The sequence below is a fragment of the Bos indicus genome, chromosome 5 (genome assembly GCF_029378745.1).
Source record: "Bos indicus isolate NIAB-ARS_2022 breed Sahiwal x Tharparkar chromosome 5, NIAB-ARS_B.indTharparkar_mat_pri_1.0, whole genome shotgun sequence".
Classification (NCBI taxonomy): domain Eukaryota; kingdom Metazoa; phylum Chordata; class Mammalia; order Artiodactyla; family Bovidae; genus Bos; species Bos indicus.
In genome coordinates this window covers 103,210,521-103,223,590 of record NC_091764.1, presented here as the reverse complement: position 1 = coordinate 103,223,590, position 13,070 = coordinate 103,210,521, and the positions used below count along the sequence as shown (strand labels likewise).

General features: G+C 41.8%; 2 protein-coding genes across 2 annotated transcripts in view; one reads left to right on the top strand and one right to left on the bottom strand.

Annotated features, from left to right (window-relative positions):
* Positions 1–13,070, top strand: part of LOC139182962 (antigen WC1.1-like) — a gene marked incomplete in the record, with an annotated part of 771,738 nt that overhangs the window by 179,662 nt on the left and 579,006 nt on the right.
* Positions 10,345–13,070, bottom strand: part of LOC109558596 (antigen WC1.1-like) — a 50,529-nt gene continuing 47,803 nt past the window's right edge. Inside the window, exons 12-13 of the mRNA XM_070788659.1 lie at positions 12,679–12,822; positions 10,345–11,234 (exon numbers count right to left, since the gene is read on the bottom strand). Coding sequence (XP_070644760.1) covers positions 11,089–11,234; positions 12,679–12,822 — 290 coding nt within the window. The 3' untranslated portion in view covers positions 10,345–11,088. The remainder of the gene's footprint in view (positions 11,235–12,678; positions 12,823–13,070) is intronic.

Below are 13,070 nucleotides of genomic sequence, written 5' to 3'. Positions count from 1 at the left end.
GAGAGAAAGAGATTGCTGTTACAGGAACAAAGAGAAAGTAGGACGTATCATTCAACTCTAGCCTGCCAAAATAAGATTTGGGGATCTAAGAGAAGAAAATATATAACTTAGAAAGATTTGGGTTTTCTAAACTTCACATTGTCCCTCTTTGCATATTGAGAGTTTGGTTTTATAAGATTCAGAACACCCTTGTATTATAAGCCATAACTAAAGAAGATGTAAAATACAATTTAAAGCAACTGCCCCCAGACAGAAGGATAAATAGAAAGTATTCTGCTGCACAGTGGCTGCATGCAAGGGGCAAAGAAGAGGCAAGTGAAGCAGAAAACAGAACCTCTTCTGAGCCTAAGAGGAAAGGTGGCAGCAAGAATGGAAGCCCAGGTAGATTGGGTGCACAGAGCCAAGCAGAAGGGTCTGATGTCCAATGTGGCCATTGCTGCCTTGTTCTGTTTCCACTGATCAGAGAAGCTCCCAGATGCTTTCCAGAAAGTAGCCCGGGGATGAGTATAGAGACTGAGTAGGGCCGTAAATGATGCAAGATAGAGCTCCCCCATTGAAATTCAAGGTCACTAACATACTGCCTTCATTCCTCATGCTCCCTCAGGCTCAAGATTCCCATGATGCCCCTCTGTGGTCCACACAAACCCACCCTGAGGCCCCGTCACCCTGACTCTCATCATTTCAGCACAAATGTGGGAAGGACCCACCTGTGACACACATGCCCCAGAGTCCCCACCAGAGCTCAGAAACGGCTTCACACCCTTCCCCTCCCACACCTGAGGGCAGCTGTGGACCAGTCCACAGCCCTGTCACATCCCCACTGGGAGAACACCTCATCCTGGTCAGCAGACATAGCTTCTCTGTCCTTGAGACTCAGGTAAATGAAAACGGAGAAAGTTCAATTGAACATATGTTTTTCTCCCTCTAAATATGCTAATATTAATCCATTATTTTACAATAGTCACTTATTTGCCCTGTATTCCTCTGACTTCCAAGCCTCCATCTGTACATGAACCCCATCTCCTCTGGATGCTTAAAACAGTAGTGATAATAACTGATTATAAATATCAAAACCAGAATATAAACTCAGGGACTGGAGTAGGAACAGGATCTGCTCAGTCACTAGAGTCGATGCTCTACTCCCCGTGAGTCCCAGAGTCACCATTCCCTACCCAGTTATGGACTCTGCAGCATCACCAGAAACCACCGGACAAACACCTAGAACACAGGACGTGCTTCCTGGAGTCCAGTCATTCCTCCCACAGGATGACACAGGGATGTGTTTAGTGAACCAGGTACACATGATCTCACCTCGGGATTGAGATCTCGTAGGTAACATACTGTTAGGGACTCCATACCCCATTATAAGGATGGAGTGGGCTGGAAGGAGAGGTTAACCCAGGGCTTGCAGGCTGTGTCCAGGCAGAACCCTGTACCCCAGAGCTGGGATGCAGGTCAACATGGACCAACTCACCCTCTGATGAAGGTTTATCTTCTCTGACACATAAGGAAATCTCAGTGTCCCATCTCATCCAAGATTTCAAGGAGGAAAGCTTTAGGGAGGACACTAAACTTGTCCACGTGAACTTCAGGGGTCAGAACAGGCTCAGGAACCAGTCTGCCTGGCCTGACTCAGAGCTCAGCCACATACCATGTGTGTGACCTTGAACAGGATCCTTACACTCTTTGTATAGTGGCTTCGTCTGTAAAAGAAGAGTTATACTTGTGTATAGATGACAGAGTTTTGGTTAGAATTAAATGAGTTGGCATTAGTAAGAGATATAACTAGTCAACAATAGTACATCATCTTGGCAGAAAAGCAATATCAGGGCCCCTCTCTCCATCCCATCCCAGGAACCCCAGGACTCTAGAACAGGAATTTAATTCTGTTACCTGGATCCTTGACTGGAGCTGTCAGAACTCTCCCAGGAACCACATGCTGTGACGGTGATTGGGGCCAGAGTTGTGAGTCTTCCACACATCGCCCCTTCTCTCTGTGCCCCAGAGAGAGGTTCTACTGCTCATAAACCTCGACCTTATCAACTGTGAACCTCATGAATTAAGTTGTTTACTTGCTAATTTTACTTTATAAATGGACTTGGTAAAGTTCTGTGTCTAATTCACCTCCTTTTCCCCGATGCCTGTTAATTAAAAATCCTAAATGATATCTATTGTATACCTGAATGAATGAATGTCAGCCAGGTATTTTACACAAATCATTTCAATCCAAAGAAATCTTTTGAGATATAATTTAACTTGATGTGAGGACTTAACAGCACAATGCAAGTTGTGTCGCTTGTTGTAATGATATTTATATGATTAAATGGTATAAACTATGTATTGGTTAACTTCTACACTTTTCTACAATGAATGCAGTAAATTGAAATACCAGAAACAAGGCTAGCCCCATTCCAAGAGCAGTGCTGAGAGAGCCAGTTCTAAACATGTATAAACACTGCGTCTTTATGTATCTGAAGATAAAGAAGACAAACCTCAGCACACTGACAGGTGAACACCATGAAGCCTCCTGTTCTGGTCTTAATCAGATATGGCCATGTGGTCCGGATGTTTATATATTTATCATTTGGCATATTTTCAGTTCAAACCACACATAACTGTAACAGGAAGAAATTTTGTTATAAAAAATTTTAGTTTAACAGCTCTATATTGAATTAGAAGTGCAGAAGTAAAGAGCAGGAAGAATCCTGTTCTTTAACTTAGACTAACTGTTTATTCAGTCTTATGGATTGTAAAGCAATACAATATGTAGCATTATTAATCCCAAATCACCATGAAAATATGGAGGTTTCAGAGGTTCAGCAATCTCTTTGCTAGGAAAGTTAATAATTAAATATCCTTGGTAGAGGGACATTTTGGGGACCAATCAGAGGGACTAATATACAAAATATTTTTGAATTAAAAAAGAACTATATGACCTTAAAAGGAAACAATCAATTGAGTTGTTACACAAAAGTACTGGTGACCCACCTCACCATCTGTGTTCCTTGCATGGCTGGACCAAGATTTGTAAAGGCTTCTTTACTAAAGACAACTTCATCACAAGGGCATGTGATGAGCTTGGTCATGAGCTGGTCATGAGCTGACTGAGGTCCAACCCATCATCTCTGTTCAACCCTTTATAATATATGACTGGCAACATCAAACAAAGTGTATGGCACTGAATTGGCCTCATTCATTCCTCCATAGTGCAACATCAAATACCCAGAGACCAGAGAAGATCAAAGCTACTAAATCAAAGACAAGCATATTCTAAGTGGTGAGCAAGCAGACCAAGGGCCCTTCCCTGCTGCTGTTGGAAAGGAAGAAGCCCTCCCACCCCAGACACCATCTGTGGGAGGAGAGACAAGAAGATGCCTCCTGAAATAGAGGAAAACCAGTCTTAGCAGGAGCTGGAACTGGATTTGACAAGATAATTATTAGCATAAATCCGAGCTAACTTGGGGGACAAATTTCAAATGGGAGAGTCTATGTTAACTTCATGGAAGTTTCAGTCCATGTAAACACCCCTTGCTATTGCACAAGATGAAATCAGTTATAAAAATAGCGAGTATTACATTTATGCATATTTGAATCTAGAGGACACATGTTCAAGCCCACTACAGAAAGAAAATATGTACAACTTCCTTTATTTTTAAAAGCACAGAGTTGTCATTTCTGGAAATACTTTCTAATTCTTCCAGTTCAGAATTACTGCTGTGTCTATTTAATCTGTAAAAACTTTCTTTTTGTCTCTAAAGTGGTATTTTTTGGGAGCAAGTATTGTGTCTTGTTCTTCAATGCCTCCATAAGGTCAAGTAAAGACACATAGAAAGAGCTTAACAAATATCAGATAAGAAATGAATGCATGAACAAATGCTGAACAATCACCCTGCAGTTAGTGATACTGAGTGGGGAAGGGAGAAGGGCAGGGGAGACACAAATCTGATTAATCCCATTCGAACAAGCTGAAGTGGAGTAAGGAGTCAGAGACACACCAAAGGAGCCAGATAGAAATTGCCTTCAAATCCCACTCTGAGAGGGTCAGATCACGTTCAATCTCTGCACAAAGCTGTACCTAAGAAGCTTCTCCAAGGTGAGAAAAAACTGACAGCACTGCTCTCAGGAGTTCTACTGAAGGATGTAGATAGACAGTAATACTTGTCAAATAGCTGTATTTCTACTCCCCGGTGACTCATTGTGGCCAATGAAACGTGGGCGGTGTCACCTGTGTCACTTCTGAGTGGAGGCAGGAAAAGCCCAAGTGTGACTTTCTAGTCTCTCTCTTTTTCCTGCCCCAGAAGCTGCATGTTCCAGATGGTGCATGTGCGAGAGCCTCACAGACCACAGATGTCTGTAGGTTGTGATGAGTGTGTGTGTATGTGTGTGTCTGTATATGAGTATGTAAGTATGTGTTCACTTGTATATGTGTGTGTGTGTGTGTGTGTGTGTGTTGCCCCTGAGATTTGGGGGTCACTTTTTCCAGCAGCAGAACAGAGTCTCTTCTGATGGATACCAAGGAGAAAGAAGACTTGAAGACAGAATCTGTCACATGAAGCAGGTCCTTTCCTAAATCTCTTCCTTCTGTGTCTTCGTCTTAAGCTACTCCCTCTGATCTCACCTTGCTTCCTCTGTTGGGCTTGGTTGTTTCTCAGTCACCATTTCTGATTGACCAACACCTAGATCCAAGTCCTGTTTAAGAGCACCTGCCCCTAGTGCATCTCCTGTTCCCTTTACATCACTCGATGCTGACTATCAGGCTCAGTTTCCCAAATTTGACTCTTGGCATCTTGACATTCATCCTTAAACAGCTCTTCTTTACTCTGAGTTAGCCTATCCATCATCTTTGATCCTGTTTTTGCCTTCTACCAATTGTATACTAATGAAAAGGCAGCATGTATTTCTAAGCCCTGTAAGTTTTTTTTTTTTTTTTTTGATTTCCTGAACACATCTGATTCCTGAGTTTAGTGCTCCATGCAGATAATTAACTACTTCACCTTTGGTTAAGAAATAATTTTGCTGAATTTTTCCCCTCAACTCAAGAAAATGGCACATTCAAAACCTATATTCTTATGAGCACAGCCCTAGGGCTCCCCTAACAGGACTTGGAAGGGGCACGTGTAAGGAGAGGCTGTTAGCTTCATGATTAATCCACCCCTCTGTTCAGAGTTGATGTAATTGCCAACTCCAGAGCTATTGAGTTTTTGTGGGTGGTCATTCTTAAGCCACTTAAATCCAAGATTAGTGCCACTGGAATGGCACTCAGAGTTCAAAGGCTGAGTGGTTGCTCAGATTTGAACTCCATGACCTGATGCTCTATTGCACATGGAGCATTGGTGCAGCTGAGTCCAGTCTGAGGACCAGCCTAAGAACACTGGAAATACAGCAAAATGTGCTCCTTCTTTAACATCTTAAAGTCTGTGAACAGATTCTCTTTTCCTTATTATCGAATCCTTCCCCATCTGGGCATGCTATCCAAGGCTCCTACAGGCTACAGGCATCTGCTGAGGCCCTGCCAGGGCCCAGGATTGGAGTGAGGCCTGTACCTGAGTATAAGCTCTGTATTTCCACTCTCTATAAGTTAATAGATGCTCATCTAAGGTTTATTGAATGATTGAATGGCACTATACTAGATATTTAAGAGAAATTATCTTAACTATGAAGAACTATTTTTGAGGACATTATTTAGCTAATTGACATTTTTGTTTTAAGGATAAATGTTTTCAGCAATTAACAGGCCAAAATTTGATTTTCAAAAAAGAATGTGCATATCACCACCAGATACATCACAACAAACACTATAAACCTCTATCTCTAAGGATACACAAGACAAACCACAACACACTCACATGTGGCTTCTTATTAAGTCTTAATCAGACCCAACAGAGGAGACAGGGTATTTGGATGATTTATCACTTGGAAGTTTTTCAATTAAAACCACACAGGAACATCACAAGAAGAAAATTTGCAATTAAAAAAGCACAGCCACACCATCTATATGACATAAGGAAGGAGATGAGGTGCAGATAGAGTTCTTTGGCTTAAAATAACAAACAGACTACTTAGTCTTTCACTTTGTAAAAGGAAGGTCCTCTGGGGCTGATACTGAAGGATGTTGTAGAGACCACGATAACTTGACTTTTCTGTACAACAGTTAGAACTGTGAACTGATCGTTTTGGATAATGATGTGCTTTGATTTTTCTCTCTCTATTTTTTGTGAATCTCCTGTAGGTTTTTACATGTTTGTTACATGGCTCACATAAAATATCTTAAAGACACAATAGTCTATATTTTACTGATAACAAATTAATTTCAATCGCATACAAAAGCTCTACCTTTTGATCCTCTCCTATACTTTCTGCTTTTGATGTCAGAATTTATCTGTATTTATATTGTATATCACTAATAAAATATTTTTCTCTATAGTTATTTTAATGCTCCCCTTAAACTAGAGCTAACTGGTTAGCACACTACCATGCTCAGTGTTAGAATATTCGGAATTGCATTTCATATTTACATTTACACGTCTGCTGTATATTTTCACTTCTTTAATATAATAATTAGTATCCTTCATTTGGGTTTCCCTGGTGGCTCAGAGGTTAAAGCATCTGCCTGCAATGTGGGAGACCTAAGAACTCCCCTCAGCAATCTTCTAAGACAGAACTCTGTTGGTAAACTCCTTCAACTGTTATTTTTGGGGGAAAGTTTTTAACGCATCTTCATTTCTGAAAGACAACCTTCCTGAGAAAAGTATTCTTGGTTTGCAGGTTTTTTTTCTTTCATCAGTTTGAATATATCATCCCTTTCTCTCTTGGCTTGTCAGCTTTCTTCTGAGAAGTCTGCTGATATTCTTAAGGTTCTTCAGAGATTTTGTGTGTGAGAGAGCATTTGCTTTTATCTTGCTGCTTCTAAAATTCTCTCTTTGTGTTGATTACGAACAATGTGTCTTGGAGACAATCATTTTGAATGAACTCTGAGGAGTGACCTATTAGCTACATGAACTTGGATGTCTAAATCTCATCAGATGTGGAACTTATCTGGTATTATTTCTTTAAGTACAATCTCTGTCCCTTTCTCCCTCTCTTCTCCTTCTGGGACTCCAATAATGTGCAGGTTGTTACTGTGAATGTTATACCATAGTTCACACAGGTTCTTTCACAATTTTTTCATTCTTTTTTTCTTTGTCCTCTGGCTGGTTAGTTTAAATTTTCTTGTCTTCTGCCTCAAAGATTCTTCTGCTATTGCTGATGCTTTCTGTAGCATTTTCCATTTTGTTGCATTTCATTCATTGTAATCTTAAAAAGAATTTCTGTTTGATTCCTTCTCTTTTTCTGCCTCATTGCACAGCTTCAGGGATCTCAGTTCTCTGACCAGGATTGAATCCAGGCACAGCAGTGAAAGGATCGAATCCTAACCACTAAACCAACAGCAAACTCCCTGTTTGCTTCCTTTTTTTATGATTTCTGTCTCTTTAAAAAAAAAAAACAAAAAAAAAAAAAACACAAAAAACTGAATTTATTCTGTGGAGTGACTCAGAGCCCGTGCACAACAAGTGCTGAGCCCATGCTCTAGGACCCACAAACCACAAACAGGAACCTGCATTCTGCAAGCACTGAAGCCTGAGCTCCTAGAGCCTGTGCTCCAAACAAGAGAAGCCGCCGCATAGAGAAGCCTGCTGTCCACAAAGAGAAGTAGTGCCTGCTTGCCGCAACTAGAGAAAGCCCATGTGCAGCAACAAAGACCCAGTAAAGCCAAAAATTAAAAACAATAACAATAATTATAATAAATAATTTTAATCTTATTTTGTTCACATATTCTTTACCTGAATTTGATTGTTTATCTGTGTTTTTTGGAGTTCACTGAGCTTCTTGATGAGTATGCTTTATTTCTTTCATCGTATGTCATTTATTTCATTACTTCCCAATGGTGAATAGCTACGTGAGCTGCCCTGGGAGAAGTCCTGGGTATCTTCCCATCCCTAAGAACAGCCTAGAACTATGAAGACTGTAAGCATGACTTGTAGATCTGAGCACTGGACACCATGCAGAGCCATCAACCAGGGACTGGGTCGTTCAGCTCACAACCAGGCCATCACTCTCAGGTCTTATATAAGTTCAGCAGCCTCTCCACATGTCCACAGTAGAATTGGGGGCAAGGGGGTGTTGTGAAATGTAATACTTGGCCACTCCTACATGACAGCTCTCTCTACCCTGAAGAATCACAACAGTATCACATTTACATTTTCAGTAGTAACCAGATTAAAGCAATCTTGAAACAGTGTGTTTTCAGAGAAGCCCATTAGCCTTAAATTCTTTATTTAAGTTCTAGATTTAATTCATCAAGAGATGGGAATATCAGAAAACCTGGCTTGCTTCCTGAGAAATCTATATGCAGGTCAAGAAGCAACAGTTAGAACTGGACATGAAACAACAGACTGGTTCCAAATCCAGAAAGGAGTATGTCAAGGCTGTATATTGTCGCCTTGCTCATTTAACTTATATGCAGAGTATATCATGAGAAATGCTGGACTGGATGAAGCACAAGCTGGAATCAAGATTGCTGGGAGAAATATCAATAACCTCAGATATACAGATGACACCACCCTTATGGCAGAAAGCGAGGAAGAACTAAAGAGCTTCTTGATGAAAGTGAAAGAGGAGAGTGAAAAAGTTGGCTTAAAGCTCAACATTCAGAAAACTAAGATCATGGCATCTGGTCCCATCACTTTATGGGAAATAGATGGGGAAACAGTGGCTGACTTTATTTTGGGGGGCTCCAAAATCACTGCAGATGGTGATTGCACCCATGAAATTAAAAGACATTTGCTTCTTGGAAGAAAAGCTGTGACCAACCTAGATAGCATATTAAAAAGCAGAAATATTGCTTTGCCAACAAAGGTCCGTCTAGTCAAGACTATGGTTTTTCCAGTAGACATGTATGGATGTGAGAGTTGGACTATAAAGAAAGCTGAGCGCCAATGTATTAATACTTTTGAAGTGTGGTGTTGGAGAAGACTCTTGAGAGTCCCTGGACAGCAAGGAGATTCAACCAGTCCATCCTAAAGGAAATCAGTCCTGAATGTTCTTTGGAAGGACTGATGCTAAAGCTGAAATTCCAATACTTTGGCCACCTGATGGGAAGAACTGACTCGTTGGAAAAGACCCTGATGCTGGGAAAGATTGAAGGTGGGAGGAAAAGGGGACGACAGAGGATGAGGTGGTTGGATGGCATCACTGACTCAATGAACATGAGTTTGAGTAAGCTCTGGGAGTTGGTGATAAACAGGGAAACCCGGCATGCTGCAGTCCATGGGGTCACAGAGTCGGACACGACTGAGAGACTGAACTGAACTGAACTTCTTTTAAGAATTCAATCATATCAGATCGCTCCATCCACATCTTTGAAACATAAATAGACAAACGTACTTGATCTTCCCATCTATATCCCTTTTTCTAGATCCCCTCTGCCTAGGTCTCCACTTTCTTGCCCTCTTGTCCCACGTGAATACAGGGTGTGGGTGAGCAACAATTTGCCATCCATCAATTAGGGAGAGAGATGAGCTGATATAATTCACTCAAAAGGATAGATAATTGGACAGACAAGAAATGGTAATGTCCTGAAGAAAAAATACAAAGGTATGGAAAGAATGGATTCATAAGGATTTGATAACCAACTAGACACAGGAGAGAGCAAGGAGGAGTCTATATCTGCTTGAGAAATAAACAGATAAAGTAACCTAGGGAATGAGAGATGAAAAAGGGAGAGGTAGTTAGGTAGAGTTAGAGTTTTAATTGGCCCGTGAACACTTAGGCAGGTTAAGGAAAACTGTATCCCTTTTCTCCAAAGAGCAAACTCCAACTTTGAAACTCACATCCAAGTCTGGTGACCAAGAACAGGTTAAAACAGGTGATGTGACATCTCAAGGAGAACATACAGGAATGTTCAGGATTGGGTTTTTTTCATGAGTTTGTGAAATAAAAATATCTCCTGCCATATCAATAAACAAGAAATGTCACAGACATCAATGATTTCTGGTCTCCAGTTGTGAATGAGGGCTCCCAAAACTGATCCAGGGGATGCTGCCACCCCTCCATGGTGATTGCTGAGGAGCTGGGGAAAGCAAGAAGCAGCCATCTGCCACTCCTTAAGGGGAGCAAGGATTGGCCCCAGATAGCTGAGCTGCATATGGAAGGATTGAATCAAGTGAGTCCAGAGGCTTGCATCTTCCCAGAAACAGAACGCTAAATTCCTTAACTTGGTACCTGATCTTTGATGTTCAGACTGCCTCTCCCTTTGTTGCAAACTTGTATATAACCTGACTTCCCTTCCTGCCTGCTTGGAGCAGTTTTCTCAGAGCTACCGAGATGCTGTCTCCAGGGCTTAGACTCCTAAGCATTCCCACCAAATAAAATAACTCTATAAGGTTCTGACTACATTTTCTGGTTGGCAAATTCATCTTGCTAGGAAGGAGAGTGTGAATGTGGACCAAGTTTAGATGCTTTTTCTAGGTAAGAGTGACCTGGAACATTTGTGATCCCAGGCAAAGTCTCATTAGCCTTTGAAGAAGGTGAGAAAACATGGCAGTGCACTCATCGTGTATTTCCTTTGAGGAAAATGGTGTTTGAGGACCAACCATCTAAAAGCATTTGATATGGAACTTGGTAATTATTAACAAGCAAAAGAAAAACTTACTTTAATCAGAATATTTCATTTTGAGCAATTTCCATATAACACCATCACAGGTCAGCCTCTATTGAAATACAGGCATTAGAATATCTGACGGAGAAGGTAATGGCAGCCCACTCCAGTACTCTTGCCTGGAAAATCTCATGGATGGAGGAGCCCAGTAGGCTGCAGTCCATGGGGTCACAAAGAGTCGGACACGACTGAGTGACTCCCCTTTCACTTTTCACTTTCATGCATTGGAGAAGGAAATGGCAACCCACTCCAGTGTTCTTGCCTGGAGAATCCCAGGGACAGGGGAGCCTGGTGGACTGCCGTCTATGGGGTCACACAGAGTCGGACATGACTGAAGTGACTTAGAAGCAGCAGCAGAACATCTGAGGCATCGTCTTGTATTTAATACAACATCACAGGAAAGCCACTGTGGATGTTCCCGGGACAGTGAGTTCAACATCATCGTACCCAGGGTCCCCTTTCTCCCCCTGGAGTAGGCAGGGGCTCTGTTCTCCTTTCCCAGGATCAGCTTCCTTTCTAGAGACATTTAGAGAAGAACCTGAAAGAGCAAAGAGAAGCATAATTAGAACGGAGACAAAGGAACTGGACAGTGTGTTGGAAGCCTGTTAAACAAGTGTTGATGACAAAGCATCCCTGGGACCCAGGTGTGGGCAGGAGGCTCAGACTATTTCACACCAGTTACAGTGCGTATGGATCCAGGCTGTCCTCTCAGATCCGGTCCATGTGGTCTCTGGGGCCTCAGTTCATATGGAAATTCTGCATCACAGGAGACCTGTGCTCACACAGGAGCTCTGGGAAGATCTGCTTCCAGGCTACACACTAGCAAGGAGATGCCCAGGAACAGTAAGAGCATAACAACAAATTTAAATGTTCTCCTCTCACAGCTGACAGATGTGAAATCACAGTGAGAGGGAGAGTGGACACAGGGAAAATCTGAGTTCCTCACTCATAAACCAACTCTGCTCTTAGTAGCCTTGATGCATGTTCCCAAATGTCCACAAAGAGTATCACAGGAGCATCCACAGATGGCCCCTCCCAGGGACCACACAGGCCCTCAGATGGATAAATACTCTCTTCCAGAGAAAAAGTGTTTTCTCTTGACAACTGAAATATCTGGAGGAAATTAGACCTTAGCTGACCATCAGCTCCGAGTCAATGATCCACCAACATGGCTTAATGTTAAGGCCACCATATACCATAGACTTTGTATATGTCATTGCAACCTTATACACAGACCTCATCTTAAATTATCAGATGACTCACAAATTTCAATACTGCAATACATTTTTAAAATTTCTGTCTTTCATGTTCAGGGCAGCACAGAGATGTTATCAAAACACTTGTCTATTTTTGGATTTGGTAAATATGCTCAATTAATCTGTAAGCTATCTATTTCTTTTGACTACTACACAATGTTTGTGGGATTTTAGTTCCTTGACCAGGGATTGAACCCAGGCCCTAGCAGTGAAAGTGCAGAGTCCTAACCACTGGATTACCAGAAAAGCCCCTAATCTATAAATTTTAATGTAGTTATATCACAAATAAAATGAAAATTTATGTTGCACTATGGGGACATAAATGCCAAAAGTAGAGTGATTCCTCACCCCCGAGGGAGTCTGACAGCATTAAAGATGGCATATGGTTGAGAAGTGAAGTGCTAGTTACTCAGTTGTGTCTGACTCTTTGCAACGCTATGAACTGTAGCCCACCAGGCTCCTCTGTCCCTTGGATTCTCCAGGCAAGAATACTGGAGTGAGTAGACATTCCCTTCTTCAAGGGCTCTTCCTGACCCAGTGATCAAACCCAGGTCTCCTGCAATGCAGTTAGATTCTTTACCATCTGAGCCATCAGGGTGGCTCATCAAATGCATGAGATATCCGTATTTTGAAACTGCAGAGAGGCTGGGCATTGAGGAGCTCAAATTCATCTTTTCCAGGACAAAGACCGAAGATTTCAGGGGATCAGCTAATCTCCCCACTCACCTGTCTGAGACCTCATCCCATCTTCCTTCTCTGGGAGCACTTCCTCCTCAATCCCCTGAGAGTCATGAGGAGCCCCAGTCACTGATACCTCTCCACCATCATCGTAATCCTCACCAAGGGCAACAGTCCTCTGATCTGGCGCTTCTGAGGGCAGAGCAAGGGTCAGATGAAACCACAGTAAGGGGGTTGGTCTGAGAAATACCTAAGATCCTTCTGACCCAGAGTTTCTGAGCTGCTAGAGGCACCAGTCACTCCTTGTTTTAAAAGATTTTTTTCTCTAAGACCATGTTTCATTTTGGTGTGTCCATAAACCAAAACATGATTTTACATATCTTAATATTTCCTGTTTGAAAAATATATATTCCAAAATAACTGTCTTACCATTGAGCATT